The following is a 21,396-nucleotide window of genomic DNA, read 5'->3' on the forward strand; positions in this document are numbered from 1 at the left end:
TGCTTCCCTTTTCCTAACACTTAGCATTCATTACATTTACTCAATAACTACCTTTCCTTCTGTCAGATCAGTGAGAAAAGGGTTGTTTCTCACGTTCAATATACCCCCAGAGCTTAGAATAGTCTTGCTCATAGTAAGCACTCAGTACAAATTCGCTGAAAAATAAACGTTCGAGATGAGTGTTTTGTAGTGTAGATTACAAATTGAAAAAGACAGAAAAATGAAGTCTGAGCTACTGAAAAGTAGCCTCCAATCTCTGCAAACCCCTGGGGATTAAATACCTCAAACTCAACTTATTGACATCAAGCAGGGAGGAAGGTCTAGGAAAAAGAAAAACAGAAATGATAAGGCTATGAAAACACATGAAAAATTGGAAATCTGGTAATAATAAATAGTTCCACCTCCCTAAAAATTCAATATACTTAGAGGGAGGAAAGAATTTTCATTATTGCCTTTGGCTTAGAGCAGAGTTTTATTACCTACAAGTCTCTCTAGTATCTCGTTACTGTGATTTTTTTCTGTCCTTTTCTATCTTGCTTCTCTAGTTTTCAGTTTTTTAGCACAATGGCCATATGCAGCTCATGTGCTCTGTAGATACTCGGAGTATCTGGAGATACATCTTTCTAGCTGTGTGACTTGAATACATTATTTAAGCTTATTTCAGTTTCTCTTCTAAAAAAATGGATAAAATAACAGTTCTTATTTCATAGGGTGCATGGAAACATTTCAGTACACAATTAAACCAGGTAATGCTTAACACAATGCCTGGTTATAGTAAGCCTTCAATAAATGTTATTATTATCTAATAATAGTGGATCATTCCACTAAAATGAAATTTTTAACTCACCAAAGCTCTAATTTGGAAACTTGAGGCTAGTTTCATACTTAGTACTTCTCCCATTCCTCTGCTCATATCATCTAACATCAACCCATCTGGCTATAAGCTCTTCCAAGGAAAGGGATCAAGCCTTACTGTCTTTCAACCCTCCCCCACCCCACAACTCTGAACACATTGCAGGCAGTCAAAAATGTATATTTAAAATAATTTAAAATAATGAAGCACCTAGTTCAAATGATATATATCCAATGCACACCCTCACGCTTCAATCCCCTTTCAGAGATAAACCTAGGCCAATCAGTCTAACAGAAATGTGAAAATTGGGATGACAAGCTAACATCCCAACATCCTTCCTTAACGTTATGCAGATGAAACAAGAAACTCAAAAATAATTTTTAAACCTAAATAGTGCATAAATCTCTGGTTCTGAGCCGTAGGAATTTTCAAGATCACACCGCAAACTTCCCAAAGTCCTGTAGACTGCCAGCCTCAGGTGCTATTACCGTATCTGGCCGTCACCGAAAGTTAAAATTATCTCACAGAGGTCAAGGTCTTTTTCCCCCCTACAGTTCTCCTTGCATTTACACAGGAAAGACAGGCATAAGGCAGATTCTCCGGAGTGATGGGAAGGGCTGGGGGGGACTCACTCTTCCTCCGACCCCAGTTTTCAGAGAGGAACTGGGCTTGCGAAAGGGAGAGGACCTGTCCGTCGCGGTCACCGGGAGAGCTCCAGGCACACCAGGCCCCGAACTCCTTCCTCAGTTCACCACATACCCTAAGGTGACACGGGGCCACCGAGCCTGAAGAAGGAAGGGGCCGCCGGAGCCCAGCCGGTAGGGGAGGAAAGGGGGAGCCAGGACGGCGAGGGTACCTCAGCACCGCGGAGTCGCCAAAGAACGCACTGCTCCCTGCTGCCAGCAGCACCCGTCGGGAGCCGAGGTCCCGGGGCAGCGCTACGTCCCAAAGGAAGGGAGCGCCAGAGTCGCAAGGCTAGCGCCATGATCCGCAGCTCGCAAGCCTGACCCCTCACCCCTTTGGCTTCTACGAAGCGGGGCGGAGCGAAAGGCGCCCCAGTCTCTCCACAGAGAGCAGCACTGACTGGCTTCCGGCCCCGCTCCTCTTCCTCTCCGCAGCTTCCGGTCCACGGTTTCTGGGGGCGGGAAATACCTCGATTGGGCGGGACTTAGTGGCCTTGCTGCGCCTGCGCCGAGTGGACTGGGGCAGGGAAATAGCGCCCTTCGGGCTGCTGGCTTTTGGCCGTCCTGGGGGTCTGTTTTGGCTTTGGCTAAAGGATAGATCACCAGAACAGACTTGAAAGCTCTGAAACAGACCCAAGGATTTCCGTATGCAAGTAAATAATGATTTGTTATTTATAGTTCTCTGCTGCCTTCAAAGGTGGGGAGAATCCTGGTACTGGAGGGTCCTTTTAGGAAATAAACGCTTGTTAGAATTAAACTGTTCTACATAAAGAAGGGAATGGAAGAGATTGAGAGACTGGAGGGGGAGTTTCTCGGGGAGAAGGGAGAAGCCAGAGACGGGCAAAGAGTGACCAACCCACAGTGATCCAACAAGAAAGACTAGGGAGAGGAGGCCTCTTGACAGAAGGTTGATGGCGTTGTATGCTTTGGGATGTGTCGTATAAAACCCCTGGCTTCCCCTCAGAATATTCAGTAAGGTCGGTATTGCTTTTTCACTGGACTGGAACTCTTTTGGAGAGGATGAAGAGGTTTTGAATCCTACTTCAGATTTGATGTGGGAGAAAACACAAGCTGCAAACCTACTATATGGATTATATGAAATTTTTTTATGGGCAATACGGGAAGACAGTTATAGTTTTTTAAAAAATAGGTTACATTTATGTAGTACTTTCAATACTATGTAGTGAATTAACAAACACTTTTATTTCATTTGATCTTCCCAACGACCTTGTGAAGTAAGTGGTATCCCAAGTTAATAAACAAGTGAACTATAGCTCAAAGAGATTTATTAACCAAGGTTACCTAGCTGGTAGGTATTGGTAGAAGACTAGAATCCATGTCTTCTAACAATAAGTCCAATGCTTCTTCTATTGATTGCTCCTTCCACCACTTCCCGTTAAATCAACCATATTTCTTTAGGATTACATCAGTGATATCCCTATTTTCTTTGTTTTTAACATATATTTTAAAAGATATATAGATCCTCTTCCAAACTTTCTTTTTTTACATATTTCTACTGGTAGTTTTCTCAGTATTGCTAAATAATATGTTTATACCACTGAATGCCATCATAATCCTGAGACTGAGTTTCTAATATGTCAGCCAGAGTAAAATTTTAATTAAAATTTTCATTTTGAAAAAAAATTTAGATCCTTAGGAAAGTTGTAGGAAATCCCATATATTCTTCACCTAGATTCATCCATTGTTAACATATTGCCACATATTCTTTATCTTTCTTTACATATAATATGCATATTCTATTCCTATTATCATTTTCTGTTGTTGAACCTTTTTAGAATAGATTACAGATATCATGACTCTTCCTGCCCAGAAACAAAGATGTTCTCTTATTTAGTCCCAGTACAGTTACCAAATTCAGGAAATTGAAATTGATAGAATACTATTATTTACTATACAAGTTTTGCTTATTGTCCCAATGCTGTCCTTTATAACAACCATTTTTTCCCCAACTCGTTTCAAATCCTGATTATGTGTTGCATTTAATTGTCCTGTTTCTTTAGTCTCTTTAACTCTGTAGTATTTCTCTCTTGGCTCCAGGCACAGTACCTTTTCTTGCCTCCCATGAGCCTCAGACTTCCCTATGTGATATTGTTTCTTTCAGGATTCCTTCCCATTTCACTACCCTAGCACTCTCCCCCTTCCCCCTACCCCACTCCACTATTCCTGACCTAGCTGATTCCTATTCACCTTTCAGCTCTCAGTCCAAACGTTACTTCCTCAGAGAAATTTTTCTTGATTCCCCTTAATATATTTTCATTTTCTTTATAGCTCTAAGCACATTTTATAATTTCATTTTTATATTTGTGATTATTTGTCGATCGAGTATATTTTAGAGGTAGAGTTGATAAGAATTAGTAATGTGTGCCTTCACTGTACTATAAACTCAATGACATGTCTGCTTTTGCCTATAACAGGGCCTGGCACAATTTCTTCATTCACTAATGAAATATATTTTGCTTATCTATAATATGCCTCGTATTCTTCTAGATGTGAATTCCTAGTGGAGCATATATTCCAGTTGGGGAAAGATAGTAAGCAAAGTAAATGATATAATAAATCATAAAAGATATAATAAATGATGATAAATGCTGAAAAAGGAAGATAAAGCAGAAAGGGGTATAGAGTGTATTTCTGCGTAGGCATTACAGTTTTAAATAGGGTGGTGGCCACAGAAGAACTCACTGAGGGGGAAGAGGGAATGAGCCATGAAAATATCTGGGGGCAGAGCATATCACGCCAAGTGAAATGAAAGTGCAAAGGCATAAATTGGGAAGGCAAGTGGCATTTTCTCTGAACATAAGTCCACTCTAGATTGAGTGAGCAAGAAGGAGACTCTTAAGGTCTCGAGTGAACTTAAGAGATAAGGTCAAAGAGGAGATGGGGACCAAGTAATGTAGGACCTTGTAGGCAATTGTAAGGACTTTGGCTTTCGTTCTTTGTATGATCATGTGGGACACAGTCTAATTTACATTTTAATTAGATCCTTATGACTGTTTTGAAAATAGACTGAAGGGGAGCGGGAAGGGAAGCAGTTACTGGGTATTACAGAAATGTAGAAAGAAATAGAGGTGACTCAGGCTAGGCTGGAAAATAGGAGTAGTCAGAATCCAGGTGTATTTTGAAGGTAGAGTTGACAGGATTAGCCAACACAGTGGACCAGTTAGGGTGGGGTATGAGAGAGGCAAAGATGTCTCCAAGTGTTTTGGCCCAAACAACTGGAAGAAGCTTTGCCATTACTTGAGATAAAGAGGATTGTGGGAGATACGGATTTGGGAAGGAAGATCAGGAGGGTTTACTTGTACATTGAAATTTGAAATGATTATTAGGCATCTGTGGTAGCCAGCCTTCAAGATGGCCCCCAGTGGTTCTTACCTCCTGGATTTACTCCTTTGTGGGATTTCCTCTGACATTAGATATAGGCTTGTCTATTTGACCAGTAGAATACTGCAAATGTGATGGTATATGACTTCTGAGGCTAAATCATAAAACTCACGAAGCTTCTCCCTTGATCTCTCAGATTGTTTGCCTTGGGGGAAGCCAGAGGCCATGCCATTAGGGTACTCAAGCAGCTCTAGTAAGAGGTACACGTTGGAGAGGGAACCGAGGTCTCCCACCAACAAAGAGCACTACTGTTAACGTGTGAGTAAGCCACCTTGGAAGTAGCTCCTCCAGCCCCATAAGATGACTGCAACTCTGCATAATACCTGATTGCAACTCTTATGAGAGATGATAAGCCAGAACCCAGCTAAGCCTCTCTGAAATTCCTGAAACAAAGAAGCTATATATAATAAATGGCTACTTAGTTGTTAAGTCCCTAAGTTTGATATAATCTGTTATGGAACAGTAGATAACTAATACAACTCACAAGTAGGGAGTTGGAATCTAGAGTTTCAGGATTTGGAAATTTCGGAGCCTTTAGAATATAGATGGATTTCAAAGCTGTAAGGCTAGATGAGGTAACTAAAGGTGTGGAAGAAGACAGAAAAAAGAAAAGTCAAGAACTAAACCCTGGGGTACTCCAGTGTAAGAACTGGGAATATGAGGATCAAAAAGCACAGGAGATAAAAAGGAACAACCAGTGAGGTAGAAGAACGCCAAGAGACTATTTTGTGAATATCTCATTCATTTTAGCATCCCTTTAAATCTCCACCAGGTGTTAAGTCCCATGCCTGTTTGTTCTTTGTTTTTAGAACCTTGTTATGCCTGATACATAGTATGCATTCAGTATGTGTTGACTAAATGGGCGAATGAATAAGTAAAAAAGTAGAATGGAATTTAGACTATAGTTTGAGGAAAATGAATAAGTACATTGAATAGCTATGGCACTGTCTATTTAATTGAGAGATTGCTTATTGGGTACTAAAAGTACAAAACCATTTCATTGTCTCTACTCCCTATTTTAGTGGAGACAAAGGTGATGAAAATTGGGTATTGATACTATGTATTCTGGAAATTTTGAAACTCGTAACTAAATTAGTGGTACCTGAGGACCTTCGCTTTAATGTAAAAACAGAATCAAAAATAAAACAAAAAGGTTATTTTTACCAACCTTTAGTAAAAACAAAATAAAACACTTCTCTTTCCTCCCTACTATGTTCCAACCACAAAGGCCTTGTTTCTGTTCCTGCAGTTTGCTAAGTCTATTCCTGCCTTTGTCCCTGCTATCATTCCTCTGCCTTCAGATCTTTGCAGGACTGGGTCTTTCTTATTTTTCAGTTCTCACATAAAATATCACCACCTTTTTTTTTTTTTTTTTGCGGTACGCGGGCCTCTCCCGTTGCGTAGCACAGACTCCGGACGCGCAGGCTCAGTGGCCATGGCTCACGGGCCCAGCCGTTCCGTGGCATGTGGGATCTTCCCGGACCGGGGCACGAACCTGTGTCCCCTGCATCGGCAGGCGAACTCTCAACCACTGCGCCACTAGGGAAGCCTAAAATATCACTACCTTTGAGAGACCTTCCCTGTCTGAAAAGTTTCTTATTATCCCCAAGTCCCTTTCTATCACATTACCCTGTATTACTTTCCTCATGGTACTGTGAACAATAATCAATATCAAGGTTGCAATGAACAAAGAGCTTTATTTGGGGGTCTTAGTAATTGCAATTTGGGAGATACAGACTTGAGTAAAACCGGAAGAGTGTTTCTGGAAAGAGAAAGAGACAGGGGCTTATAAAGGCAGAAACTACGAGGTGGTTTAAGTTGTCTGGCAAGAATTATGGTTGATTCTGATGCAGAAAAGAAGATACTTGTTCTTAATGGATAGGCTATCACAAGGGTCTAATAAGTATCTTGATTTTCATGAACATTGGGCAGATGTTCTGGATGTGCCTATTAAGATTCCACCTGAGCTGAGATATGCATAAGTCACACTCCCTCAGTGGATTCCTGGCTCCATTTTAGAAAGCTCTTTTAGCAATACTGACTCCATTTTGATTTTCCTTTCACAGTACTTATGGCTATCTGAAATCATTTTGCTTCTTTTTAATAACTTATTATTTGTTCTCCCTCTAGGGTAGAAGCTTTTGTCTGTCACTGTTTTATCACAAGTCTCTATAGAACAATATTTATAGAACAATGTTTGGCACATAACAGGCACCTAGGAGGTGTTGAATAAAGGAATGAATCTTCACTTGCACTGATACGATTACTTAAAAGTGTTTACTTCGCATTTTTTGGATTAAAAGAAAAGTTTGGCTTAGAAAAGTCTATATTTCTTCTTTGGTTCATTTTTCCATTTCTTCTGTAATTAAAAAAGTTATCTTTTGCCCATTTTTCAATTTTTAAAGGCAATTATACTTAAGATACTAACCCTTGTTTTTGAATGTCAGGTTTGTGGCAAATATTTTTTCCCATATGTTTGCCTATTGATTTTGTCCCTGTTTTTTTGGACAGAAATTCAAACTTCAAGCAGTCAGATGGAGCAATATTTTCCGTAGTAGTTTAATCTCAAGCAGCATCAAGTCGCAGTCAAGTGCGGCGCTTAGAGGTTACTCTGAATCTGTGACTTTGGGCAAATAGGCCAATTACTTAGCTATCAAATCTCCAGTTAGTCATATTTTTCTCACTTGCGAAATGGGGATAATGGCACTAATCCGTTACAAACTTGTGAGGATTAAATGAAATTAAGAATATCAAATGACTCTGATAGTTGCACATTGAAAGCGCTCTAAATAAGAATGGTTAGTAGTTAGCATTTCACTACTTTCATGCTGAAGCTGGTTCTTTCCTGGTTCAGCCTGTGGTATAAATTTTCTCAAATATAACTTCTTTTATTTTCAGGAACTTATTTTGGTGCACCAAATAACTTACTTAAACGCCTTAAGTCAACTTGGAGTTTTCGGTAAGCAAGCGATCTACTACCCCTGAAGCATCAACCTACAGGAACAGATCAGTGTCTACGAGCTCTGGGCAGGCAGTGGCCGGGATGGGCGGAGCCGGCCTCAGCCCTGCCCCGCCCCTCCCCTCAACCGGATCCGCCCCAGGTTTCCGTGAATCCCAGGCGACCGGGAGGTTCCGCGGTGTGTACCTGCCTGGTCTCTACCTTGGAGCGACTTCTACACCTTAGACGGAGAAGTGAGTGCGGACTTCTTTCTGTTTCGGGCCCGGAGTGGCGGGCCACCCGCAACCCACCGATCCACTGGGGCAGGAGAAGAGTCCGGGCCGGGAGAATTGGGCCCGCAGGCTCCGCGCGACTCGGCCCGCCCTGACCTCGCGCTGTAAGTGCATCCTGGGCTACGCGCGGCCAGGGATAGGCCGGGGCGCGCGGGGCCTCTGGATCCGCTGGACTCGAGGTCGGCGGCCTGCCGAGACCCAGGGTTGCCCCGCGCCTCCCGGTGTAGCCAGAGTTCCGGGCTCAGCTCCGGGCCGCGAGGCGCCTCTTGGACCTGGTGCTAGTGCACCTGGGCGGGCGGTGCCCGGGATCCTCCAGGCGGGGAGTCAGGCCTGCGGCCCAGGGAAGGGGGACACGCCCAGAAATTGCCGCAGCTCCTAGCCCGGAGAGGTACTGGGTCACGCGTCCCGCTCTGCCTTAGCGAATACCCAGAGGAATGGGGTGGGCCTCAGAGTAGGCGATGGTTCCAGGGGAAGCTGCTAGGTAGGTGGGGTGGGCAAGGTGATTCTTAATTTTGGTGTAAAGCAGGAGGTTGCGAGATGGCGTATCCTAGCGGCTCCAGTTCAGGCTCCAGCTACGAATTTCTTCTGTTTGGGGCTCACCGCAACCAGGGGCGTGGAGGAAGTGCGGTTACATTAGTTTTGCAGTGCCAGAACCTCTGGGAGACCGAGCAAGCCTACCACTGACGTTGTGCTTGATGATGATCCACAATTTTTGCTTATCCTTGGTGTTATCTTTTCGTGGCTGCCTCTATAACTGATAATCAAATAGAAGGAAGGGTGGGATTGAACGCAGTGAGTATTGATTACAGTATCCCACAAGCACTGCCCGACAACTTTTATATATGTTAGCTCATTTAGTGCTCACAGCCACCAACTTAAGTGGTATTGCTATTCCATTTCATACTCGAGGAAACTCAGATTGAATAATTTACCAAACTGCACAAATGGTAAGTGGTAGCATTAGAGTTGAAATTCACATCTGTATGATTTCTGAGCACAGGCTTTATGGCTTAATGTAAAGAACATTATTACTCTTTGGGATAAGATGGATACCTAGGTATGAGATCTATACGTTGAGATTTGTTAGCTGTATGACCTTGGGCAGGTTACTTAATCTTTTACGGCCTGTTTCTGCATTTGTAAAATGGAGATAAAATACCTCCTATGTCATAGGGTTGTTATAAGGATTAAATAAGATCATTTTTGGACTACACTTAACAAAGTGTCAGGCACATAGTGATAAGCTATATATAGCTACATATATCCTGCTGTTGTCATTAATTGAGGACAGCAAACTCCAGCTCTGAGTGCTGCCAGCTAGAGCCAAACACAATTTGTGTGGGCCTAGAGCATAGGTAGAGGGAGGCAGAAAAGGATAAGAAAAGAATGGTGAACTGAGAACAGATGACATGTATGATGGCAATTATAGGCACATCAATAGATTAATCTATGGTACCCAGGGCCACTCTTTTGCCTTTGTGAGAATTTTTAAAAAGGCAGTTCCTTTTAGCTGATGAATTGGAGAAATGCATCCCACTCTGGGCTGAAAACATTCTGAGAGGTAGGTGTCTGGGACTGGACCATGCTGAGGCTCTCTGCCTCTGAGGGGGAGCCGCATTTCAGCACTGCACAGCATTCAGCACAGTGCCTGGCATAACCCCACAGTCAAGTGTGCAGTTCTCTTTCAGGATTTCTTCTCTCAGACTGAGCGCCTAAGAAAGGAGAAGGACAGGAGATTTCAGGAAGGGGGAAACAAAATGGTTTTTTGCCTTTTAAGGGTTGCTTAATGACTGAACGCCTCTCCTAATTTTACCTATAGCTGTGAACACTTTATAGACAATGGTCTTCATTTCCACATAAATTTAAGGCAACCTAAGTATTACGTATTTTTATATACTCTTTACAGTGGTATCACTCTTGCCCTGAATATTTCCTTTGTAGCCTGGGTTCAGATACCCAATTCATACTGTACCCTAACTCCTGTCAGTTTTTGGTATAGCTTTAGACATAGTGTTCCTTGCCCTCTTTCTTTCTTGGTGATTGCTGTGCTTTTTTCTTACTATTAGAGTTTTCTTTTCTGTTTCTTTTTCAAAACTTTCTTTAGCCAGTGATGTATTATGCTAGAAAGTATGCCTGTCAGCAAAACCAAGAGAGTTAGTGTAGGATGTGAAATATGATTAAATAACATTTGACCTTCAAGGATTTGTGACTAGCCACCACTGCTCATCAAAAGCATGATCTTTTAGGTGGATCTTTTAGCAAGGATAAATACTACTTTCATTGGTGGCACTCAACAAGTTTGAAGAGTCCAAACTTGGCCATTCCTTTAATGTACCCATTATTACCTACAGGCCAGCTTCCTTCCCACCAATATTTTCCCTTTATGTTCTTACTTACCTTATAAGGATTGCTAATCGGGTTAAAGTCCAAACAATTAGGTAGAATACTTGGTAGAAGATTTGTTAAAAGACTGGCTAGAAGGAGGTTTAAATTAGTACCTAAAAGTAAAGTATCATAGATTTTATTTGACTACATTATTTAAGTTTCTAATATGATGATCGAAGGCAGACATTATGTATATGTTTTATTTATTTATTTATTTATTTATTCAATTGAAGTATTACAATATGATGAAGTGCTACTAAACTGAAGTACTACAATACTATGTTAGTTCTAGGTGCAACAGTGATTTGATATTTTTATACTTTACAGAATGATCACCACTCTACTTTTTGATAAGATTATGATAACTACATTTAAGCCAGTTATGCTGGTTTAAATATAGTTGAGGAAGCTGTGGGGGCAGGGTATTGGGATTCTTTTGGAGAGACTGTTTATTCTTTTAATCTATAACATCTTATGAGTATGCAATCATAATTTTTAAAAAGACATTAAAATAGTCAATGTAATAGTCAAATTTACCAATATAAATTAGATGGATAGCATACTAACGCTGTTTCTCCATGAAAAATGTGACATACTGCCTATTAATCTTGGCAAATAATTTTGAAATATCCTCTTACCAAGTGGATGTATTATGTCTGGTTCCTGTGAAAATTACCAAAGCAGCAGTGTGGTTGCAATATGCATTGTCATCAGGCTACTTGAATACTCTGAGCATTTAGTTTACCATGCCTCTAGACCCTAAGGTGATAGTAGATGTTAAAATAGATATCTGCAACTGTAAGGAGAAATTTGTCTGCTCCCTCTCCCCCCTTTCTTGGTATTTGGCTTACTTTATAAAAATACACAACTTAAATATATATGACACTCTCTATATTAGACAAACAACTGTTAGATTTAATATTTTCAGTTATTTCAACTGAAAGCAAATATGTAAATTACATCTTAAGAGCAAAGGGTTTCTTTAGAGATTCTGCGTTCCTGGTCCACAGGAAGAACACCCCTTGAGCGATCCATGCAGGAGCTCACCCAAACCTCCAACTTTCCAACAGGTCATTTCACCATCAGGGCCTTTATCGCATGGCTTCATAATGCACTGCTTGGTAGACACAATCTAACTTATCCACACCCCAAGTTTAAGCTTTTGTCTTCTCTAGAAACACTTAGTGGAAAAACCAATGTACAATCTGCTTAGGGGTCAGAATTTTTTAAAAAGAAGGGAAAATTTTAAAAAGTATTTTTCAATGGTATTGTCAAAATAAGTCGATAAAATACTAAAATGACACTCCACCTTCAATACTTCTTGCTTCCCTTCTGTGCTTTGTTTTTCTCTTTAGCCCTTACCATCACCTATCATACTATATATCTCCCTACAGTGTAACCACATGAGGGCAGGGATATTTGTCTGTTTTGTTCATTGTTGACTCCTAATCCCTTAGAACAGTGTCTGACACACAGGCATTCTGTAAGTATTTATTGAATGAGTGTTGAGTGAATGAATAGTACTATTAAACTGTTCATGATTGGGAAATATAAAGCGATTTGCCAGAAAGTTAAAAACAGCTGGAATGTGTATACTAAGCAAACATAAAATGAATATTCTTGAAATCAGGAAGTGTATAAACATCTCAACAGTTCTTTCTCAACATACAAACTTTTAAACCCTGAGGACAAACCAAGCTTTTAAACTCTGTAATTGTTGCAGTTTTAAGTGGAAAGAATTTTCATGTCATTGTTCACCATGAACTAGAGAGGAGCATGTAGTATTAAAATGTGAAATGCCTGTCTTGCCCAATTAGATAGTACATGTGCCCAGCTGAGAAGAGGAGGGAGCCAAGTTTTAGAAAGCATTCTTTCAGAGTTGGGCATAGTTGGATAATAAGGGTAGGTGAGACATTCTGATTTCTGGTCCAACATCTGGGAGATTGCAGAAGGTGGGAAGTTCTTAAAATGCCCTGAGGGGAATGAGAACCCCAAGGGAATTCAATCTGAGCAGGTTGCTGTGCCTTAATATAATGTCTAACTGCCTGCTGCACAGCTGGCCAGCAGATTTACTGAGTCTTTATTGTAACTTAACAAAATTTTCAATTGAGCATCCTGGAATTTTCTCCTAGGGGATGTAGCTCTGATTTTTATCAAGGCAGTTTTTGGTAAAAGATGATTCACTTAAGTAGGTGAGGTATGTACTGTGTAGCTAACTTTGCCAAGATGCATGTTTCGTAAGGTGAGGCAATACTGAGATGTTGTCACTTTTTTTGCACAGGCTCGGGATGCGCAGGCTCAGCGGCCACGGCCCACGAGCCCAGCCGCTCCGCGGCATGTGGGATCCCCCCGGACCGGGGCACGAACCCATGTCCCCGGCAGGCGGACTCTCAACCACTGCGCCAGCAGGGAAGCCCACTGCTTCTAACTTTTATTAACACATCACTCAGTGCACCTATGATGAACTGTTCATTTGATACGCTTGAAAATATAATCAGTTAATTTCTAAAATGTATACACAGCAGCCAAGGGATTAGTAAAGCAGTATAACCTGAAACACATGTTAAGTAAATTCTGTAGCCTGTTATGAATCATAGAACAGGTGAGATTTCATAGAGAAATCAAGGAAGGGGCCTTAGTTGATTGCTTACTTTGTAGCAATGAGGACAGGGTAGAACTGCACTTACTCCTTGTGTTCAAGGAAAGAGAAGAGTGATCAAGCGTCAACACTTTCATATTAACTCCTGCTGTCTCCAATTCTGCATGTTCAGGTATCAGCAATAGATCTATTTAGATTTTGTTCAGTATAACTGAAGAATCTGGAAATTCATTTAAAAAACACACGGTGGCCAAAAGCTGATTCCCTTTGCTGCCATGATATGAACTGAGAGTTTAATAATGTGAAATTCCATGGATGGTAGTAAAATTTACTTCCTTACTATGCTGCATGTACCTAATAGACTGGGCCCTCTGTTTTGTTTGTTGATATGCATTATTTTTTCCAGTCATCTTGGGTTGGGGGATTGAATAACAATTTCAAGCAAAGGTACCTCCTTCAGTGCGAGAGTAACTGAATAAATAATTTTTTCAGATACAACTTTTTCAATAGTGGGAGATAGAGGTTGAGTTTGGAAAACTTTATCCTTTTCCTTTTATTTCTCTCCTTGGTTATTATAAACTTTCTCTTCCCCCCTTTTAAAAAGTTTTTTTTCCTACTACTTAACTACCAGTTCCTAAACAAGTGTCATGTTCACTGTAATTAAATTAAGGTCATAGAACACTAATTGGAAGCAGCCTTACAGGTTAAAGTGATTGACTCACTCTTAGATTTAACGATTGAAAAACCCTGAGGCCTAGAGAAGCTGCAGCATTTACCCACCTATGGTGTGACTGACACAGAACTGTAGTCCAGATTTTCTGACTCCTGAGCCAGTGACCTCTTGTGGTCCCTTTTGCACATTGAAAAGAAAGCATGCCCCTTTCTCTGTTTTTTGTGCTTCTGTATTTGACCTAATTCCCTATGCCCATCTCTAGTGTCCCATGGTTGGGATTAAGTAACAATGTGGGCATCACCATCTTCTGAATACTGGTCAAACGTAGTGTAATTTTCTTTATTGTAAGTTTTTCGATACCAGAGTCTTGGATATTAAGTGTGGTGTATTCCTGAGAATTAGTTTTGCTCCCTTAAGATGGTCCAGCAGTGTGCTCAGAGAACACTGAGATCCAGTGACCCCCATGTAGATCTGTGTGTGTGGAGACTGTCTAGCACAGAGCAAATACTTTCTTAGCTTTAAGTAATTTACAATCTAATGGGCTCTCTTGAAGAGGAACTGCTATGATGTAAATATAAACCATTCAGCTCTTATTCTGGTTACATTTGTTTAAGAAAGATAGTGATATGGACTTCCCCGGTGGCGCAGTGGTTGAGAGTTCACCTGCCAATGCAGGGGACACAGGTTTGTGCCCCAGTCCGGGAGGATCCCACATGCTGCGGAGTGGCTGGGCCCGTGAGCCTATGGCCGCTGAGCCTGCGCGTCAAGGCCACAACAGTGAGAGACCCGCATACTGCATAAAAAAAAAAAAAAAAAAAGATAGTGATAGTTATGGTATAAATATTAATCTTGTAATTTTTAAGATCCTATTCATTAAGTTGTATCAGGCTGAATATAACATTTGATATACTAACTAAAAAGTCATAAGGAAATTAATTAGAAAATATTGCTGTTATATTAAGTAATGATTAATTAGACGCTTTAGTGCCCTCAGGGCATTCTGGCATGAGGGGAAAAAAACCTGGGTTCTTGCCCCGGCCTTGCCGCTTATTAGCTTGTTTATGTTGGGTAACTAAGTTAACCTTTTTGGAGAAATTCATTTTTTTAATAGACACTATGCATTGTTTTGAAAATTAACAATGTGCTGAAAATTATGAACATATTTTGGGGCAATCCAGATATTTTCATGCTTAGTATTATAGTTATAGCTATGATGTATTGACCTCTTACCATATAGTAGTATTCCTTAGCCTGGCCAATTCTCTAGGGTTTTTTGGTAAAGCACAGAATATAATATATTATTTGGAAGCACTTTGAAAATTGCAAAAAGCAAACCCCAAAATTATCCAGATGTATGGAAGTAACTATCTTTCCTTTCCCTCTTTCCTCTCTTTCTTTGTTCCCACACTCTCTACCTTTAAGTTTAAGGGGAAAGAAAATCCAGTAGCAAGTGACAATATGAATGCAAATTCATTTGTAATGGAATATACTTTTAATCCTCGGTTTCTGAGGATTAAAAACCTCTGAGGGGCTTCCCTGGTGGCGCACTGGTTGAGAGTCTGCCTGCTAATGCAGGGGACGCGAGTTCGTGCCCCGGTCCGGGAAGATCCCACAGGCCGCGGAGCGGCTGGGCCCGTGAGCCATGGCCACTGAGCCTGCGCGTCCGGAGCCTGTGCTCTGCAACGGGAGAGGCCACAACAGTGAGAGGCCCGCGTACCGCAAAAACAAAGCAAAACAAAACCTCTGAGGCCTTTTGTTGCTCTCTGTCTGCACCATACAGTTTTATACTTCTATGTATACAGAGATAGCTAGGTACTTATTTCGCCTTTTTTTTTTTTTTTTTTTGCATCCCTTCACCCTCTGTATTTACAACGTGTAGAAGATATTCAGTGTTGAGTGATTGGATCACCTGGTACACTTATAATGAGCACTAAGGTCTTATATTGTTGTATCATGCCCCTCACCCCCATCCTTAGCATAGTAATGGGTATACAGTAACCTCTTAATATATACACCTGTTGATTTGGCTTGGGACTTACAAGTAGTGTAGCAGCTCTTGGATTTACTGACATATTACCCTTTCCCACTTTTTTTAGGAGGGGGATACCTATTACTGTTGTGAGCCACACAATTTGAGAAACACTGTAGGCATGTACTGCTGATGTTGCTGGGCCGCATTCCAGCTGCCCTAGGGGGACCCCAGCTCGCTTTCAGTGGAGGTCATGCAGGACACACTATGGATAGCAATTAGTGAGTCATGGTATTAGAACCAGAAGAAACCTTTGAGCACATTTTAATATTGCCAAACTTCTCATCAGCTAAAGACTGATGTTTACTAAAGGCATTGGTGGATGGGCACCGACTTTTCCCTCCCAATTGTTTTAGGGCAAATAATGAGTCATTGTCACTGGTCACTGGTCCCCATGCAGCAACTATGAAGTAGCTCAGATAAATAAACTCTACTGAGAGAATTTAGGACAATTACACTTATGTATAGTCAAGGCTGACTACTTTGGCAAATTCATTTTGTGTAAATCCCAGAGGTTCTTTTATTATTATTTCAAGAAGATTTTTATGAACAAGGATGAAAAAAGTGCTTTGAGTCTTACTATTTAATAATAGGCCATCAATGCTGAGACAGTCAATTAAAATATTTGACTACAATAAAATAATAATTGCTACAATTCGTAGTGTGCCGTATATGCTGAGCATGCTACAAACCTGTCATTATCAGAGGTAGCTGCTTGGGTAGGCTGGGGCAGATGTAGACAGAGCCATACATTCTAGGTGTAGCTGATTGGACTAGGGTACACCCTGGGCAGCCAGTAATGATTTTTTTTGTTTTTTGTTTTGTTTTGTTTTGTTTTTGCGGTACGTGGGCCTCTCACTGTTGTGGCCTCTCCCGTTGCGGAGCACAGGCTCCGGACACGCAGGCTTAGCGGCCATGGCTCACGGGCCCAGCCGCTCCGCGGCCTGTGGGATCTTCCCAGACCGGGGCACGAACCCGTGTCCCCTGCATCGGCAGACTGACTCTCAATCACTGCGCCACCAGGGAAGCCCTGATTTTTTTTTTTTAATCAAAAGTGATAAAATCATAACGTGAATTGAAAGAAAATGGCAGTGGGAATACCAGTTGGGAGACTATTATAGTAGGCAGGTGAGAGCTACAGAAGACATGACATAGTTGTGACTGTGGGTATAGGGAAGGTTCTGCACCTCTACATTGGAGAGATTTGGGGTTATAGTAGGCAGAATCTCCTTTACTGAAGAGATCTAAGGAGTGAGTCTAAGGGGAGATGGGAAAAGAGGAAGCAGACAGGACTTGAGGATTTTCAGCTAGGGCATGGGAATAACCATATGCCTTAAATTTCACACATGAGGTCCTACTTCAGATATTAGGTCTTAATTTTTAATTCCTTTGAATTATCTGTGTTATGTTGATTCAGGAAAGTTAGGGTGACTGGGAGAATGGTTCATACGCTTTCTAAGGGTTAATTGCATTTAGAAACCGAACAATTCTACAGTAAGTAATCTATACAGTAGAGAAGCTGTTGTCTAATCCTAGAGGCTATTTCTGTCTTTTCTCTCCAGCATCCTGCTCTTTGAGGAGTGAAATACATAGAATTGCTCTTTAGTTGCACATGCATTCCTCTGCCTGGCCACTCATCCCAGCCAAATCTCCTATTTTCCATATTAAAGGCTATAAAACATTTGTTTTGTTTTCTTCCATCATAAAAGAATACCTATTGCTCTTTTAAAAACTGGATATTTTAATATAATAAAAATTATCCTGTGCTGGGTAATTACTTAGAAAGGAAATGAAAAGAAAATCTTCATAAATGTGGCTATTAAGAACATTTCAGACCCAAGTGTTTATGTAATTTCTTCCATTTGCCATTCAGCCATAATGGGTTTCTAGATAAAAACGATGCTGCCCTAAGAGTCATTTTCAGGGGGGGATTGCTGCTAATAGAGGAAATTTGTGTCCCAGCTACAATGCAGTAATGTAACTGTCAGCAATTTACTAAATAATCAGATGTGCCTGGCACGTTATTTTTGTAGCTCTTGTATGAGCATGTTTAAGGAAAAAAAAATAATGCTCTTCTGATGTGTTGTGTCTCTTTGCTATGAGACTGACATTACACATAGGTATTATCTTCATTCTCTGTTCCCATCCTTGGAAATTTGAGGGCTTTCTGGCTGCTAGTAGAGAATTCTTTACAAGTTGTTTTGTGGGAGCCTTAGAGGTCCTTGCTCATTCTAAGTCTCTCCGCAAGATACTACATTATCCATGCAGCTTATGAGACTCTAAACTACCTTATGCAAAAGAAAAAAAATTACACAATTAACATTTATTCCATAGATTCTGTGTTAAATATGAAAAGCAAGATGCCTGGCACATGTCAGATTCGCGAATTCACTTGCAGTGTCTTTATTTTTACTGATGAGGAAATCTAGGTTCTGAAAGTAACCTATACGAGGTCACACAGCTAGCGCCAGATGCAGGATTCGACCCAGGTGTGTATTGCTCCAAATTTGATATTGTGCTGTACTGTAGTAATCTGTTACTATTAATGCAGCAGTAACTCAAACAAGGGACTTGGTGCGGGTTGGAATAATTGGGAAACATGGAATGGAATAATAAAAAATATGAAACATGGGATAGATAGGAGAGGATCAGACCCTGGAGGCAGGTAGTCTTAAAATAAAAAAAAAAAATAATAATAATGATAAAACAACTTTTACCATGTTCTAGTCACTGTTTAAATATATTAATTCATTTAGTCCTTACAATAACCCTATGAACAGTTATTATTTTCATTTTGTAGATGAGGAAATGGAGAGGTTAAGCTCTTGCCTAAGGTCACACGTTAAGCCAGTGGTGGGATCCAAATGAGAACTCAGCAGTCTGATTCCAGAGCCTATGAAATGAGGCAATGAAGAGGAAGGGGCCAATCAAGGGAGGATGCTTCAGGGCTGAAAACAGTACATGTAAAATAGGGTAAAAGTAATTGTGCATAGGGACAGGGGTGAAAGATATAGGTTTGGGAGTACCTTATGCCAAGTGGATGGCTGAAGCCTTGAGAGGGGTCAGGTCAAAGAAGTAAAGGTAGCCAAAGGTCAGGAGGTGACAGAGCCTAAAGGGATGCTCACAGTTTCTTGGATGGGAGGGGAAGAGGTACTAGTCAAAGGCACAGAAGAGGAGAATTAGGCATGCACAATCTAAAGGAAGAAGAGATTGAGGATGAGGCCCCAGTGTCAATATGCCAGAGACTTCATGGATGTGCATAGCTTCAAAGTCCCTGGACCATTGTCTCTGTGCTTTTGAGTTTTGAGGTATCTGCCCTTTCCTACTAGTTTCTTCTTGCCTCTTATTATGTTTTTAGCACTTTTTCTTTTTTCATAAATCAAAGTGAGAAAGAATGGTGATTGTATTCACACTATTATTGCAAATACCTCTAGTATTGTATATATTTCAGAAAATAAATAACTAATCTTCTGAATTAAATTGGTGTGAAGACATGCTAATTTTGGTAAATTCTGTATTTTGTGTATTACTAGATGAAGAGACTTTCTTTATATGTTGGAGTGTTCTAAATTCCAAGATAAAATTAGAAGAGGTTTGACACAAGTGACATTTTATTTTGAATTTTATTTATTTTTTTATACAGCAGGTTCTTATTAGTTATCCATTTTATACATATCAGTGTATACATGTCAATCCCAGTCTCCCAATTCATCCCACCACCACCACCACCACCACCTGCCACTTTCCCCACTTGGTGTCTGTGTCTCAATTTCTGCTCTGCAAACCGGTTCATCTGTACCATTTTTCTAGGTTCCGTGTATATGCGTTAGTATACGATATTTGTTTTTCTCTTTCTGACTTCACTCTGTGTGACAGTCTCTAGATTCATCCACGTCTCTATAAATGACCCAATTTTGTTCCTTTTTATGGCTGAGTAATATTCCATTGTATATATGTACCACATCTTCTTTATCCATTTGTCTGTTGAATTTATTTTATTTACTTTTATTTTATTTTAAAATAAACCATTCCATCCTGTTATCCCCAGTTTGAGAACTTGCAGTAGTGCCTTATTACGCACCTACTGAGTCCTTCAGCCTGGCTCTCAGGACACTCTAAACTTGCCCCGCTTTCTGTCTTGCTTGGCTTTCCCTGACACAGATGCTCGCTTCTCTTGTCTTGTTCTTTCCTGTCCCTGTGCTGTTTCCCTCTTCATCTGTTTAAATGAGATTTCAAAGCCTGGGCAGTGTCAGTCTCACCTGCACTCTTAGTACTATTAATTCTCCTCTGTCTGCTTTATTGATTTCTCCTTGACCTTAGTATCTTTCGTACAGGTTGTCAGTACTGTGTATTTTACCACTTAATAATTTTGATGCATGTAAAGTAGCCAAAAAAAAAAAAAATCTGACTTCATAGTAAAAGGCCATAGTAGTTTTAGTCTTACTACAACATCCCTATGTAGGGAATTTAGGAAGCAAATTGGGAATTTGTGAAGTTTGTTGCTTATTAGGGAATAATTCTCTTCTCAGGTGAAGGGACATACAAATATCATGGCTTTTAAAAGGAATTTTTAACTACTAAGACTACAAAACCTACCTTATTATTCTGTTTAATTTAGGAATCTTAAATGCTAGTATTGCATTTTTTGACACACATTGAGGATTGCTGCTGTTTTTAGAGTCTAACAGAGTATTTAGTTTCTATAAGATATGAGTTGTTTTTTGACACTGCCAAAGAGCTCTTCTAATAGTGATCCTTATTATTTCAGAACTGATCACACATTTTGTACAGCACAGAAATCCTGTTTGAATCTAACAAGATGATGAGTAGATTTGTTCCTGTAGTCCCAGAATGTAAGCTAAATCTCAGAGTGGAAGACAAGGGCACTAACTACTTACTCCACATTCTAAGGATGTTGCCAGCAGCTCTAGGGGAGGAGGTACCTTTCTGCCTCCAGAACCTGCAACCTCCACTTTGCTTTAGACAGGTGGCTAAGTGGACTTCCAGCTGGGGCATGTAATGTCTGCTTCCTCTTCTTGGTGACACCTGCAGGCCCTTTCTTTCCCTGGGTTCAGGAAGGAAAGTAGCTCACCCTCAACACTGCATCATGTCTCAGGGCCAGCCCCCAGCTAATCCTCTGTCTTCCCAGTCTTCTTCATATAATGATTGGAGATTGGGGCAAGGAGGGCTGGGTGAAAGTTAGGCTAACTCTGGTCTTTCTTAGCAAGTCTTGACGAAAGATGAGCCATGCCTATTTGCTGGATGCTCTCTGTAGAATGGTGGGTTTGTCAACCTTGTCTGCACATGGAAATCATCCAAGGAGCCGATGCCCAGGTTGCACTCTAAACCAATTAGATTACATCTCTTTGTGTGGGACACCAGCATCCGTGGCTTTGAAAGCTCCCCAGGTGATTCCAAAAGCAGCAAAGCTTGAGAACCACTGCTGTAAAATGTGCGGGGATGGGGTGAGGAGGGGAGGGGTGTTTGGGGTCTTTTATTCCCCAGGCTTGGGTCTTAGCCAAAATTTCCTTGAAAATGGCA

The 21,396-nt window shown here is 40.8% G+C and overlaps 2 protein-coding genes across 5 annotated transcripts in view; one reads left to right on the top strand and one right to left on the bottom strand.

Moving 5' to 3' along the window:
• The window catches only part of RMDN1 (regulator of microtubule dynamics 1), a 37,640-nt gene extending 35,703 nt beyond the window's left edge, over positions 1-1,937 (bottom strand). Inside the window, exon 1 of one of the 2 annotated variants that reach the window (XM_059994850.1) lies at positions 1,710-1,937. In XM_059994850.1, the coding sequence (XP_059850833.1) occupies positions 1,710-1,838 (129 nt within the window). In that variant the 5' untranslated portion in view covers positions 1,839-1,937. The remainder of the gene's footprint in view (positions 1-1,709) is intronic. The other variant, XM_059994849.1, reaches the window with a different exon arrangement.
• Positions 1,938-2,083: 146 nt separating this feature from the next.
• CPNE3 (copine 3) overlaps positions 2,084-21,396 on the top strand; it is a 51,719-nt gene continuing 32,406 nt past the window's right edge. Inside the window, exons 1-2 of one of the 3 annotated variants that reach the window (XM_059994852.1) lie at positions 2,084-2,189; positions 7,837-8,273. The gene's annotated coding sequence lies outside the window, so the exon portion shown is untranslated. Of the gene's footprint in view, positions 2,190-2,425; positions 2,514-7,836; positions 8,274-21,396 lie in introns of those variants that run through there. The other 2 variants (XM_059994851.1, XM_059994853.1) reach the window with 2 other exon arrangements.

This window comes from Delphinus delphis, chromosome 17, assembly GCF_949987515.2.
Source record: "Delphinus delphis chromosome 17, mDelDel1.2, whole genome shotgun sequence".
In the NCBI taxonomy this organism is placed as follows: Eukaryota; Metazoa; Chordata; class Mammalia; order Artiodactyla; family Delphinidae; genus Delphinus; species Delphinus delphis.